Source organism: Lutjanus erythropterus, chromosome 9, assembly GCF_056507025.1.
Source record: "Lutjanus erythropterus isolate fLutEry1 chromosome 9, fLutEry1.hap2, whole genome shotgun sequence".
Lineage (NCBI taxonomy): Eukaryota > Metazoa > Chordata > Actinopteri > Lutjaniformes > Lutjanidae > Lutjanus > Lutjanus erythropterus.
The window spans coordinates 37,909,179-37,924,973 of record NC_139325.1 but is presented as its reverse complement, the minus strand read 5'-3'; the positions used below and the strand labels follow the sequence as shown (position 1 = coordinate 37,924,973).

Sequence of the window (15,795 nt, the reverse complement as noted above, 5' to 3'; positions counted from 1 at the left end):
TTATCAAATGTCAAAAATTTTAAACAAACATGCAAATTGCTTCTTTAGTCCAACCAACAGTCTAAAAATCCATTTACTGTCATAAATGACAAAGAAATGCAGCAAATCTTCAAGAAACTGGATCCAGCAAATGTTTGACGTTTTTGCTTGAAAAATGATTAATTGAGCTCGCAGTTCTATTGTCCAATCACAACGATTGATCAGAAACACATTGAAAAATGCATGAATTTTACTCTTGAAAAGCCAGGACATTTCATGTCTGTGCTTGTGTTTGAACACTTTCAAGGTACATAAACCAAAAGTTTCGAGACTTTTTTCATGTGATCTAAATTATGACACAGAACAGAAAAAAACAAAAAAAACAAAAGAACACCTCCTTTTCATTTCGGTGCATGTCAGTCAGTCCAGCTCTGCTTTGCGTCTGGTGTGAGATGCCAAACAAATACGACAATGGGATCATTTCATTTCAAACATTAAAAGATTTTTGGTTTACATTAGTGATTGTGTAGAATCATGAGTTTATTTGAATTTAATCATTTGAATAAATACTGGTTAAGCATTTTCCAAACCTCCTAGACTTTGTACAAACCCTGTCATAGGTGTACAGCTAAAACTAATAGATTCACATATGCATGTTAGTGTATATATGTGTGTGTGCACAGTTGTGTTTGTCCTCACGTCTAATTTTTCTAAATTGCCACAATCAAGCTGTAATTTGATATTACTGCGCTCCTAATCACTAATTATTGAATAATGAGACTGTATGTCTCTGTATGCGTGTTTGTAAAATTATGGCAGTATAGCAGTCTTTAATTTTAATTTTAGGTGGGTTTATTTTACAAGCCCTCAGGGTTTTTTTCATCCCACCTGTGCATTTTTTATGTTTTGGTATCTTTCTTCCTTTTTGTTTTATTATATGCACACATAAAAAACCAAGAACTAAGAGTCTGTGTGGGAAAATCCATCCATCCTGTCTGTCAAGTTTAATTTTTAGTAAAGGTAACAGTGGGGTTTGAACTCAAAATGCATGTACATCTGTCTGTCCTGGGAGAGAGATCTCTCCTCTGTTGCTCATAGTGATGTTTCTCAAAACGGAGTTACTGGACAGCTGAGCAGTTATCACATGATACATAATCCCTCTGAGGATGTATAAAATAATGCCTATGATTTCAATATCCTGCATATTCATTATGACAAAACTAAAACATTTTATCATCCAAAACTTCTGTTTGTGAAGCTTGAAATGACAAACTACCCAGTTTGGATGTGAACTTTTTTGCCGCATTTTGGGTATATCTGTATCACGTATCTACACTGGCGATTTTCAAACTGAGGTCCAGGAACCAACAGGGGTCCTTGACTCGACAGTAGCGAGTCCACATCAAACGGAGGAATATAATATTTTAACTTTCACCACATTTTTTAAAACTTGGAACACAAAAGGAAGAAATGCAGTTGACCATTTTGATCCTAGCTTGATCATTTATTGACTGAAATGAAAACTCATCTTCAAAATTAAAAAAAAAACACTCAGAGGGGTCTAATGTGTATCTACTGTGGGGATCTTTGACATTAAAAGGTTAGGAAATCCCTGATCTATATTATAGTTGTATATTCACAAAATATTATTTTTTATTAAATACGAAAACAGCCTTGTTTTAAGCTGACAGTGAGTTTTTAATCTGTCAGTCTCTTTGAAAATCACCAAATAAGGACATACACAGTATTCACAGCAGCAATATCATATGTACTATCTATCAATCTATATGTCTGCATTTATTATGTAATCCATTCATCTTGCACCATATGTTTATACACTACAATGTGTTCAGTAGTCTGCTCAGTGTTTGTTTTAATGCATGCAGCAGAGCTACTCCGGTTATTCCATCATGCTCTGCCAAAACCAGCTTCCTGCAGAGCCAGTCATGTGGCAGTGGGCCACTGCACAGAATATTTTGTTTTTGTGTATTTTGTTCACTTATTTTCAATAGTCTGGTTGTGGCAGGTGCACTGATGCATGGTGAGTTTTGTGTTTCTGCCCCTAGCTTCACTCCAGGGCGAACACGTCAGAGCTTTTTTACCAGTGCTGCTTTGGCTAAATTTGACACTGTCCTCTGCCCCACGGTGGCTGAGCTCAGTTCTCCGTAAGACAACGTCCCTCATCCAAATCTTTCAAGAACAGAAAGAGTTCTTGCCCATTTTTATTTTAATTTTATCTCCAGTGATGATCCTAGTTAGCTGCCAAGGGCAAAGAAGTGTGAGCACTCCATCTCAGAATGATTTAATAAGCACTTTTACCCCTCGCCCTCTGTGAATAGTAAAGTTAACACCTAAACTACAAGTTTCTACAAGAATAAGCAGCTTGCAAACTAACCAATGCCTTTTAAGAATCTAATCTGATTTGGATTTCAATCCATGTATTTGGCAACAAAACAGAAACATGGATTTTATTTTCTCTTTAAAACTCAATAACCTGTGCTTCCCGTGCCTTTCCATTTCTCAGTTTCCTACAGGTTTTGCTTCAATCTTTTTAATCTGTTCTTACTTATCCACTTAAGAGCCCGGTAGACCTGCTTCTACTACTCAGTCAATCTGTATTTAAGTCCTTAACTGGATCAGGTGTGCAGGTGTAGAGCTGAGCAAATATCTTGTTGGATAAGAAGAACACGAGAACAATAAAGGTGAAATACCCATTTATAGTATACAGCCACAGTGCTGAAGCCTCAGGTTAAATATTCAGTGTCCTGGTTTACCTGAGGTGTAGGGCAGGAAACAGCTGGGGTTGAACTCGAGCTTCTTCATGAAGCGGATCTGACCGTTGTCACGGAAACAGTAGAGGTTCCTCTCACCCAGAACAAAGATGGAGGCGGAAGAGTGCGAAAAGGAGGGAACAGAGAGGTCCAGGGCCTGTTCTCCCAGGATGAACGTCCAGTCCGGCTACAGGAGAACACATACAGTTACATCACACTGCCCTCACGTCTTCAGTTTCAAAAGAGCAGGCATGACGTATCCTCTGAGTGACACATGTACTGTCTGAGCAGTGAGAAAATGTTTATGCAGTCCCTGAAATCCATTTCTTTCATTTGGTATTCCCATTTTATGAGGGCACTTACGTGGACAAACACATTTAAGCTCTATGAATAAAGACGTGTGATCTGTGTGTGTTGGCATTCGTGACGCTTATGCTTTTGTGCTGCTGTGGGAAAATTTAGATGTGGTAACTTCTGTGGCAAATGGCAAGAGTGCCAAAAACTGTGCAGACATTTTTCCAAATCGTTACTCAATACATTCTCCAGCTTTAAAAATTCATTGTAATGATAAAGATCAATATGACTTCAAGTTATGGGTAAATGGCACATGTGCTGGTCCCTTTCATTTGTACGCTCCTTTATATTCTTCATAGGAATGGTTCGATATCACTTTTTCATGTCTGCTAACGCTACTGCAACCTTGAGCATCGGCAGATAACAAAACCAATACATTACCGTCTAAGCTCTTAATAGCTGATTGATTAACCAAGCCTTTTAAAAACCTTCATGTTCAAACTGTGAAACAAATATTAAATCCCATCAAGGAAGAAATACACAGCCCACAACATGACTCAGTTATACTGAGAGCACCTTTCATACAAAGCATGCAGCTCAGAGTGCTTTACTTTTGTTTTTTATATTATAAAAAGGAATAAAGACAGGAAATATAATTAGAAAAAATAATCAAAACAAATTAAAAAAAAATCAGGGAAAAAAATAGATATAGCACATGTGAAGGCATCATCAAAAACCGAGAGCATTAAAGATAATTTAGGGCATAAACTGTCCAACTGTGAACCCGCATACAACCAGTAACACTGTTATGTTAGATTTCACCAGAATGGATTATTTTACCTGAAAACATCAAACTATGGTCAAAACATTTCCAAACTGAATATCAGTCATAAACGGCCAGGTGACGTGCTCTTAACGGACCTTATGACTGTTGTGTTCGCTTTATATGAGAGATGCGTTAATGTTGTACATACTCAACCCAAAAATCTTGGGATACATTCTTCCAAAGTATGGACTCCTTTATTGTTAACACAGAAAAAAAAACCCAAAGATTTCTGGGTGAAGCTGCCTTTATGACAGAGACAACAGTCGGTTTTAAGTTGGTGTGTTCAGGACTCACCGTCAGCCTCTTGCCTCCAGTCTTGAGGGGCAGGTCAGGATCCTGTCGACTCTCTGCCTCCGTAGCCACGGCCAGGGTCTCATACCTGCGAGGCAGAGAGACACAGGCAAGAGCGTAAGCATGCAGTCTTTGGGTAGGGTCATGTCCCCCCCAAGTAGTGAGAAAATACCAATATGTCCTCCCAATATACAGCAGAAAACATTTTAAATATGTCCTCCTTTTATGAACCCTATCAAGGAATTCATCTCTTGTTATTTCCTATTTATTTTTAATTAACTTCCATTTGTTCAAGGAAAACATAACTGTGACCATAAGTACTGAGATGAGATAAAACTGTCAGGCAACAGTTTAAAATGATTTTCAACAAAGTGAATAATATAATCACATATTTAGAACAGAATAAGAAGCTTTAGATAAACTAGAAAATAATTACAAACAGGAGCTAGAACACATGATCAATGCAGAGTTTCAGTAAAGGGCTCTCAGGTTGCGCAGATTTCGCCCCGGGACACAGGAGATTAAATGTGTTAATGTGTGTGTTTGTCACCCACTGTTTCATATGCAAGAGACGTTTTTACAAAAAGACAGCAAAGTATTTCAGACAGGTATCAAATCTATACGCATAAAAACAATGGATTAAAAGTCTGGATTATTCTGACTCAGTAGGCCAGTGCTGGGTGCTGATGGAGCCTTGCTTAAGGACACTTTACTGTGCAGAGAGCATCACAGCCAGTCTAAAAACTCACATCAGTGACCCTCGGGTTACACCTTTTGCTTCTTTCACCACTAGCCCAAGACCACAACACCACCAGCCATTTTCCTGAGAGAAATTCCATCTGTAAGGCCAGGGCAGAAATCCTAGTACACATCATTTATTAACATTTAAATAAAGTCGAACACCGTATAACATGTTCATTATTAACAAAATCCACAGCTACAGTCTTAAATTCTCCTTCTCTTTTACAGCTTCTGTCAGGTCAGTCAACAAGCTGCTGACCTGCTATTCCCCGGAACTGCGGTCTATCAGTTTTAATCAGCGAGCCGTTGGCAACAGGGTGAGGATAAAGTGGTCGGACTGATCTGTGGTCAGTTGATTTTGGCATCTTCAGCATCAGGAGTTTTCCAGTAAGAAGCTGGCAGCCGAAGCAGCTTGGCAGAAATCTGTCCTTCTCCTCTAACACCTGCAAGAACAGAGAGCTGCGAACCTGACCCAGCCCGACTCCGAACCGCAGCCCAAACACTACACGACTGCTGATTTATTCACTCACAGTTTTCTCACTCAGTGTTACATATTTGGACCACAAACCTGCTGTTAATCAAAGCTGGCAGGTCTGAAATCTACCTTAAATCGTATGGGCCATAATCCAATATGGCTGCCACATTATGGGCATAGCTTGCGATTTACACGCACAAAGACCAGGCGAAATGTTTTTCCATGTTACTTTTATGGACTGTGGACAGAGCGACTGTCGGGGTTTGCTCTTGTACATAGTATTTAAAATCTGACTACCATTATGGCACTTCCCTGCTCTACATGCAAATAAACACATACATCATTTCCATTTGCAGAGACGAAACGCTTTGTTGTTTTTAACCGGCAGCAGGCAGCAATGCACTTACCATGCCTAGTCTGCCGGAGATTAAAAGAACAGTAACTTTGCAAAGACCTTGGCATGCAGGCAAAATCAAAACAATATAATAATAATAATAATAATAATAATAATAATAATAATATTAATATTAATAATAATAATAATAATAATAATAATAATAATAATAATAATAATAATAATAATAATAATTATTATTATTATTATTATTATTATTATTATTATTATTATTATTATTATTATAATAACATAATTATTTCTTGTGTGTTCCAGGCAAACCAAATCTTCCAGGGTGTTTTCATACTTTATTTCTATGGACTTTTCTAAACTTTCAGACACCCTGAATAAAGCCGGCTTATGCGATATTAAAAAGCAACTTGAGATGAGAAAAAGGAGAAACAAAAGGATTGCCACATCGTTTGTCTCTGCTGTGACAGCAACAGGACCCCAGAGCACATTGTGGATGCATACAAGAAATCAAGACTGGTGGGACAGATTTGAATTGTTATTATGGGCATGTCAGCATGTTGACATTTCACAGAGTTGCTAGTGGCTGTAGAACCTTGTCTTGCTCAGGTATCCTTAGTTCTACATGCAGTCGGTGTGAACACACTCAAAAGTCAAAACTTGAAGTATAGAATTAGGACACAGCTTTGGTACTGTATACATCATAGAACGCTAAGCTACCCGAACACCCAATCATATTTATAGCAAAGCAAATTATTTCTTGTATATAAGAAGAAATTGTTATATAATCACCAACTGCCTGAACATTTCAGTTGGATGAAGCGGATTACCATATGCGACCCTAAAAGTGACGCTAATTCCTTTTAACACGTGTATAAAACAGCAAATGAAGTGTTTTACACTTTGATTTTTGAAATACAACACGTGATTTATAGTTTTGAACTCATCCGTACAGTAGCCGTACCCGCTGAGCTTCTATGAGAAACGGCGGGCAGACTAACGAGCTGCTTTATGGATGACTGCCAGTAAAGAAACCTTTTCATCACACCGTGACCATTTCCTGGGGAAGAAAATGGACTAAAAAATATATTAAACATGTCAGTGGTTTTAAGCTTTTAAAGCAACACTCAACGGATGGACAGGCGGGCTCCTGCATGAGTGAATGGATTAAATTCAGCCTAATAATACTAAAACAACACTATAAAATAACTGTATTCTTTCACTTTATTTTGATATTTCTATTCCACCCTTCACTTAGATGTCTTATTAATGATGGAGTATGGGGCAGCATGAATTAATTAAAACTGTACATGCATGTATGTGTGTGTGACTGCATGTGTTCAGTTCTATCCACCAGTAGCTGGTTGGATGTTGTTTTAAGTATTATGAAAGAGGGTAAAAAACACACAAAGCTCTGTGTGTACAAGAGAAAAAAAAGCACAAAAATCAGATTATTCCCCCTGCATGCCTAACATATGAGGAGGGAGAACAAGTCACACACACACCACTGGTGGTGACATACACTTGGGAGCATTTCTTTCTTTTTTTTTTGGTTTGCCATTTAAAAGTGTTTGTGGTGAACATGGTGTGCTCTCACACCACGTGGACAAAGTTTTGGTAGGGCCTGACTGTGTGTGTGCAGGAGTGTGTGTGTGCGTGTTTGTGTGTGCGTGTAGGCGGTATCAGTCATCATGCAGAGTGTAGGACACTGAGGTTGAGGAAACAGTGTTCTCATTTATATGAAAGAGGATCTCTTTGAAAAACTCCACAAACAAACACACTCATTTACCTTCAACATATACATCGTAGAAGCATATACATACACACAGAGTGCACTAAAATTATACAAACACACACTACATGCATGTGCTCTCTCGGTGTCATGGATAAACACAAACTAAAATCTCAAAGCGGACGCCAACACACACACACACGCACAAATCAAGCTCTCATTCATCAGGGCAGGAGACGGTCCAGCAGGCTAAATAAACTGAGCGGGGCAGAACAGTTTGACCAGTCATCTGATATTAAATGTATAACAGTCAGTGAAGCCTTGACCCCGTCATCTGATATGGAATATATATAACAGTCGGTACAGCCATAACACATCAGTGCCTGGCTCCATAAAAGTTTCTCTCCTCAAAATCTAACCTATGATGTGAATGTGTATGTCTAGATACCGTAAGAGGTGAGTGAGAATGTTTTTTTTTGTAATTTGGTGTACTAACCCTTTAAGTGTGTTACATGAAATATCTCAGGCAGACTCCTAATAGAGGTAAATACTGAGACCCAGACAGACTTCATGCACAACAGTCAGTGCACAATAGACCATTGTAGAAATTTGAACATTTAATGACGGCTGAATGAATTATTACAATTTTATCCATTAGGTCTAAATCTAATCTAAAAGTAAGCCAGACGTCATGTTAAGCTTTGTCTTCCAGTGCTTATCATTGTTGATTTAAGCTATTGGTAACTTTTTGGTAAAGGGGTCGCCAACCCATCAGTTCCAAGTTGATCGCAAAGCTTCCTTCACTTCCTGCTGCCCTTGTTTCACAACAGCTTTAATTGTGAAGCAACTACAGGAACTCCATTGTCTTTATCACCAAAGTTTGCAATGTTGCGTGCTAGAGGGTGACACGGGTGGATTTTCACTCCTGTCCTATCCCACTCCCGCTCCAATACTCACATCCCGTCCCAGTCCCGGAAGAATGTTTCCAGTCCCATCTCATTCCCATCTATCCAGAGTCCACACGCAACATTACACACATTTTTTATATATAAAAAACTGACCTATTGTTATTACGATTCTAGATCCAACCGCTCCCGTTGACTTTTTTCCTGTCTCATCCCGCTCCTGTGATGACTAGTGAAATTGAGTCCTATCCCAAACCCTGAAAAAATATCAGCTTCTACTATTCTGTTCACTATAATTTAGAGATGAAATTGAATTCTGAAAATTCTGTTAAATTCTGCTGGAAATGTTCAAAAAGCACTGATACACACACAGACATAATTTCACTAAGTCTCATATTGAAAACCTCTCAATGATTTGAAATGGCATCATGTCCTTCGTGATATCAGTGTTTTCATTGACACAAAACAACCCCATACTGCACACTGTACCTGTGTCTGGGAAACTGCTGGACAGTATGTACTATGGGTTTGTCAAAGTACAGTAATCAAACATACCTTTAAAGTTTATTAAAATTTGAAACAGTCATACTAACCGCCAGGAATTCTATTGCAATTTATGATGAAACTGATTATCCCCTGCTATAATTTATGTACACAACAAGTGTTCTTTCAGCACTGTTTTAAATATTGCAGAGAGGAATAATGCAAGCAAAACTACTGTACACTCACAGACTACAGTGAGACGACAGGCTCTTACTCTTAGTAAATAACCAGAACACCTCCTACACTTCATTAGGATAAAAAATGCCTTTTAGCACAGCAAATCATGCTGTATGCACATTATAGAATGTGACTGCTGTCGCTAATGGCATGGCATGGTGTGAACTGTCCCAGCCATATTACTGACTGGTTGCCTGATATCCACTACATTTGTTAAATGTCAGTCTTTGGCATTTGATGATTAATTTTTTGGTTGATTCTACAAGGGGACAAGGGTCTTTCACTTCATGTTGTGCCTTCGATGTGCCTTAGTTTGCCCTTAACAAAATGGCTTTGTTGTTGCTGTTGACACAGCATGAGTGTCTCTGCAGGCCACCATGTCTGAACAACAGATCTTGGTTTGTATTTGAACAGGGAAAGTGATTCTTGTTTGGAACAGACATGCAAAAACTGGTTTCTCAGTTTCTTGCTCAAGCCCACTTGGACATGAGGGGCCGGGGATCAAACCACCAACTTTATATGTTGGTGACTGACCTGCTCAACCACATGTATTCACTGTTAAGTTCATGTCACAAGTCAGACTAACTCAGGTTAGCTGTAAAGTGACCATGAAGGTACAGTAAGGAGCTCATTTTAATAACTCAATTCAAACCAGAGATACAATGTTAGTTGGGGGTGTAAACACTACACACTATAATGGAAATAACAAGTTTGTTGCTATAAGTAAAGTGTTGTTGTGTAAAGGTACCCAGCGTCTGCTCTGTGTAATTCACTGTTTGTGTGTGTAGGTGTGTGTATCCAGAGAGAGTGGTGAAGTCAGTGATTTTAGTCTGGAGAACCTCTTGATACTGGTGGGGGGCATCCAGATAACCAACAGCTGGAAGAGAAAAGCACAAACACACACACACATGCTGCACACCCACGCAGCCTGTAAGACTTCTAAAAGCTCCCCATGCCTCAGCCAGAGGGAAATGGGGAGTGCGCATGTGCTTACATTAAAGTGAGGTACTTTCCGATTAAACTGTGTATGCGTGTGTGTATCTGTTTTGGTCCGTCCAGATGAGCTCTGCATTGAGAGCAGATGCCTTTAAGATGGTGAAACATTAGTCAGCGCTAACCATCAGCAGCTGATACTGAACTCAATGGATAACACCAGGTAACCTCAAATAACTTCATAGCTGCTACAGCTTACAGACTAGTACTTGATATTTGGTGTATACTTTCATGTCAGTAATATTTTGGCAAAAGTAAATGATGCTTTTCTCATTTTGGAATAAAAAGCAAATTTTTTGCATTTGCATTGATTTACATGTGGTAAATCTGCAACAGTTGGGTGGGGTTCAGTGCAACGAGGCCTCCAAACAGTCCCTCTTCAGTTTTAGGCAGGTTATTAATTGCAAAAGAATGTGCATCATGGCCTACTTCAAGGATTTTAGTGCATGACAAATAATTTATGCATTTTACTTGCTATGTATTCCATGATATCATTAATGAAAAAGATATTTTTCACATAAGCATGACAGGTTATCAATGACATTGACAGAATATTGAGGAGACGTCATGGAAAAACTTACTTGTAGCTCTCCAGCTGGCGTGCAGAGGAAACCGTGAGGAAGCTGTCTGTTCTGGGGTTGTAGACCAGCGGGCCGGGCAGCAGGAAACCAGGGAGGAACCTGCCGAAGGAGTAGCTGTCCTGCTCGAAGAACATCAGCATCCCGTCCATGGACTGGATACACAGGGAGTGGTGACCTGACAGAAAGAGAGGGAGATGAAAAATGAATGGGATGAATGTTAAGGAAAAGTAAACAAACTCACACATTGAACTAAAATTCAACTTAGACCCTTTTTAATAATTACCTTCACCTATCACTGTTGATTAAAAAAAATTGTTGGGTGGAGTGAGTTAAGTTTTTTCACTTTTCAAGGAGGACATGCCAGAAAAACTTTGAGGACTTGTGGACCAAATTAATAATTGAAAAATCCTAAAAACTGATTGAAAAGAGTTTGATAAAAAAAAAAAACTCAATTAGTTTGAAATATATTCATCCAACAATCACCCACTTCAAGCAATGAACGGCCAGGTGTGTTAAAGTATAACTGTTGTTGGGGTTCAACTTGTTCCTCAAACTCTCCTTTTCCATTATTCACACAGCTGCCTTACTTTTCAGGTGTGCAAGTGTGACACCACAAATGTCTTAGATCAGGGGTCTTCAGTGCTTTTTTTTATATATATATATAATTTTATATATTTATATATATTTTTATATATATTTTATATAATCTATTGAAACAATAATCATCACGTGCGTGGAAGGGACAGTCAATCTTTGATCTTAACTGAATCTGTCTGTGACACAAGAGTAGCACTAAGGCTGCAACTAACAATTATTTTCATTATTAATTAATCTGTTAATTATTTTCTTAATTAATGAATCCTCACAATCATGAAATATAGGTCCAAACATGTGGAACACACTGACATACTCTGGACCTATTTTTCCAAGGCTTTTTCTATAATGATTATTTTCATTATCAATCAATCCACTGATGACTTTCTCCATTAACTGATTAGTTGTTTGCAGGTCCACCTGCAGTAACTCTGAAGACCTGCGGTTGAAGATCTCCGTCTTAAAAGAGAGACTGTCTGAAAGGCTGTTCCACTATCAACATTTGCCATTAAGTGTGCCTTGTGACAGCTTTTCATCCCACCATTTGGGACAGTTATATGGTACACTTTGGCCTTTAGACGCAGACTGCATGGCGCATCGAACCACCGAGCACACTGAGACCTTCAATCTGCATTCATCTACCCTCTCAGAGACAATGCATGCAAGACAACCAACATCAGTCCAGCTGGGGTCTATAAGGTCTGTTTCTTCAGCAGGAAAGGAAATGTAATTTGTCCAAACTGTTCAAATGCAGAGCAGACTCACTGTTAACTAAAAAAGGCCTTGGACTTTTTGGGTTACATATTCTGTTTTATGACAGCTCTTACTGTTGCCATTTAAAACTTTTGAGTATTTAAAGCACCAACGATCCTGAAAGACATTCATGGCTTCTGTTTCATTTCAGCCGTGATGTCGTGTTGTGCTGTGAGGTGTGTTTCTCCCTCTGGCTGAATCTGATATCTCCATTAACACCTCCACACACACACACACACACACACACACACACCTGGCTCTGGGTACGAATGTGTACAAGAGTGTGTGTTTGTTAGGAAAGGCCTATGCTAAGCCCTGACACACACAAACACACAGCAACATGCACGGCCATAAAGCAGTGAGGCTGTGTGACCAGAGAACTATAATTAGGCCTCAACGCGCTATTAAAACTCACACTGCCATCAACTAGAGGTCAGGGAGACAGCCACCTACAGCGCAACACACACACACACACACACACACACACACACACACACACACACACACACACACACACGCTCAACATCTATCACCAAGGATTTAGACAGAAAAGCCACACACTCCTACACACCTATTCTGTGTAAACACGTGTGTGTGTGTTTGAGTGATGAGCAGAGTTCAGGGTGGCCGTTAACAAGCTGAAGGACAAGGTCTCTCACACCGCAGACACGCCCTGAAGTGTGTTTAATGCAATGTTTGATAGTGAACTGACAGCAAATGTTTCAGCAGAGTGTGTATGTCTGCATATGGATGGATTTATATTCACGCAAGAGTGTGAGTTTCTATGCGTGCGTGTTTTATCCACTGCACTAAGAACTTTTGCTAAAACCTATTTTGAAAGTGTTCATCAGTTCGCGATCATGCTGTGTCTGCAGTGTTTCTTACTGTGTAACTGTCTTTAATGTGGAAAATTTCTGGAAGTACACAAGCTCTAACCCATTACTGTGTTGAAAGCATCTCTTAGCACTTGGGTTGTGTATTATGATTCTACACAGAAATTTAACCTCACAGAACACGGGAGTTGCTGATCCACCGCTGCTTTGCTCTGTTACGTTGTCTGTGTTACTGTGTGACTCTGGTGTTACTAAACTAACTAACATACTGAGGCAGTGGTGGACCAGCATCTCATGTGTTCCGCAGAGAAAAATTACTGTTTTTGTAAAAGGAGTCAAGTTGAGTGAGAAAAAGTGATATTTGGCTCATGTAATAGCGGTTTCCCTGCAGATAAGACAGCAGCAGCAGGGGGCAAGATAAAGCTGTGAAAATATTCTGAATATAACATATTAAATACAAGAAACATTTATACTGACTTCTTAAAACATCTAAAATGGCTAAAATACTTCATGCGTTTGACACTGTCCATAGCAGTAGATTGCTGATCCTCCAACACCAATACTTCTATTTGCTTCTTTAAACCACCATCTATTGAAGGTAATACACTAACTATTGATAAGTACCTCATACAACCTCACTTCAAACAGTATAAACTATCCTTTTAAGGGACATGCTGAGGAATGGAAATGGATTTCCAGGAATGGAAGAAACAGTGAGTGCTGTTCATGCTGTTCCACCTGAGAGTCGTACTGTCACTGAAATAAAGAAGAAATGGATTGATATGAAAATGGCTTAAAAAAATGTCTTGCCACAGCGAAGCGATCAATGACTGCAACAGGAAGAGGGGGTCAAGGGGAAGTCTCCTTGAACATGAAGTGTAATTTATATAAAACTTAGGTCTGGATAACAGCAGACTAACTGAGCATGGCCCCTACAGCATGTCTGGACCACATGTAAATTGTGTTCGTACCAGTGAATATGACAAGTTCTCCTAAATAACTCATACAAACCACTTAAGAACAAATCTGTTTGTATGAGTGGTTCTTAGATAAGACCCTTCTTATTGTACCCTGGCTCTAATTCTTATTTTTAGAGGGGTAAAAAAGGAACTGATATATATAAAGAAAAGGCAAAAACCTCCTTTACTTTCAGCTGATTTAGTCTGCTGTAAATTTGTCCTAAATGACAGCACATTTGGTGACTCTTTGGTTAAAATTTTGAATTAAATATAAACATGCTTTGTCTTGTCAGGGGTCCAAAAACAGCAGAATACCTGAGGAGTGGACCTTCCACCCAGCCAAACACTTAAGCGATCTGTCAGGTTTCTGGTGGTCATTTCCCACCCTGAAAAGCAGCGTCAGGGTCAAAACAACACACACTCAGACAGCCTGACACGGCGCTGTATCATCAATAATAAGAAAAGTGCTACGCACTGAAAATGAGAGCCAGGCTGTGCCATAATAGCGAGAGCGCACATGTAATTTCACACGCCCACGCCCAGGTATAACGTGTCAAAGAGCTCTATATGAGAGCGCCGCGGCTCAGACACAGTGGAGGAAACGGGCCTGTATTAGTGTCATTAATAAGACATGTTGAACAAGCACACAGAGCAGCCAACAAAGCACAGAGGCTGGCCGCACACTGCAGTGGGCAGAGCCTCGTCTGAGTGTGTGTGTGTGAGTGAGAGAGAGTGTATGTGAAAGTGTGCAGGAACATGTGAATGTGTGTGTCCATGCACGCTCGTGAACCAGGGAGTGTGTATATGTGTCTGTGTGTGTGATTATGTGTGTATGTAATATATCTATAAGCGTCTGACCAAAGCTTGAAAAGGCGAGTCCATGTGTGTGAGTGTGTGTGTGTGTGTGTGTGTGCACATGTGTGTGTGGCCTGAATGTGACCCAAACCCAAAGGCAGCCCAGCTATTAGAGCCGTATTAGTACAGAGCTGCTATTACAGCGCCTACAGCACTGCTAAATGGCTGCTATTATAGACCTACACACACACACACACACACACAAACACACACATACACATGCACGCGCAGACACACACATACTCACGTGTCAGAGCAGACACGACTTACAAAAACACTTTCCCACACACACATTCAAAGCTTTCCAAACGCAAACACACACTTTGAACATCTGAGAGCATGAGTGCTGTCACACAAATTGTCTCCTGAAGAAACACACACACACACACACACACACACACACACACACAAATTCAGACATTTGCCTGGTCTGGCCTCGGAGCTGTGACCATCACTCTGTAGGTAGTAAATAAGTGTGCTTGTGTGTGTGCGTGTGAAGATAAATATATATATTTCTGTATTTGTTTGTACATGAATGTGTGCTTTCGCATGTGTCTGCAAATCATTACGAGCGAGTGTGAGCGCGCTCCGCCGGTCAATCAACCGTGAGATCGGCTCATTTTCGTGTAAACTGTGTGAAACAGTGAGGAGAGCTCAAACTGCGAGCAGCCTCCCCGACCCAAACACTCTGAGATTATTCCAAACAACTCATCTGACCTTATAACAAGTACGAGACAAATGAAGCAACCTCTCCTGTTTTGATGATGTCAAATAAAATGTGCCTCTACAACAGTCGACTAGAGGAATGAAATGAAAATAAATAAATAAATAAAACAATGCAGAAAGAAACACTAGAGAGTAACAGATGATAAAGCAAAGTGAATAAAAAATTAAACACAACATAAATGTAACATAAATTAAAACCTGAGAATTTGGTTACAAAAGGACCTTTACTTAGTCATCATGTTTCTTTACATTTTGCAAATTTAACACAATTTTTATTGTTTCATTTCAGTTTATCTTGTCAGCATGATGGTGCTTTTTCATCTGGTCATTTAAATTGAAAAGGACATTCTTTATATCAAAGCGAGTAACCTGGTCTATTACATATTATTTAAACCTAAAATTT

The 15,795-nt window shown here is 39.4% G+C and overlaps 1 protein-coding gene across 2 annotated transcripts in view; it reads right to left on the bottom strand.

The window, feature by feature from the left end:
- bbs9 (Bardet-Biedl syndrome 9) overlaps positions 1 to 15,795 on the bottom strand; it is a 210,753-nt gene that overhangs the window by 180,717 nt on the left and 14,241 nt on the right. For both annotated transcript variants that reach the window (XM_084727530.1, XM_084727531.1), the window contains exons 6-8: positions 10,673 to 10,847; positions 4,165 to 4,249; positions 2,754 to 2,937 (exon numbers count right to left, since the gene is read on the bottom strand). In XM_084727530.1, coding sequence (XP_084583656.1) covers positions 2,754 to 2,937; positions 4,165 to 4,249; positions 10,673 to 10,847 — 444 coding nt within the window. The remainder of the gene's footprint in view (positions 1 to 2,753; positions 2,938 to 4,164; positions 4,250 to 10,672; positions 10,848 to 15,795) is intronic.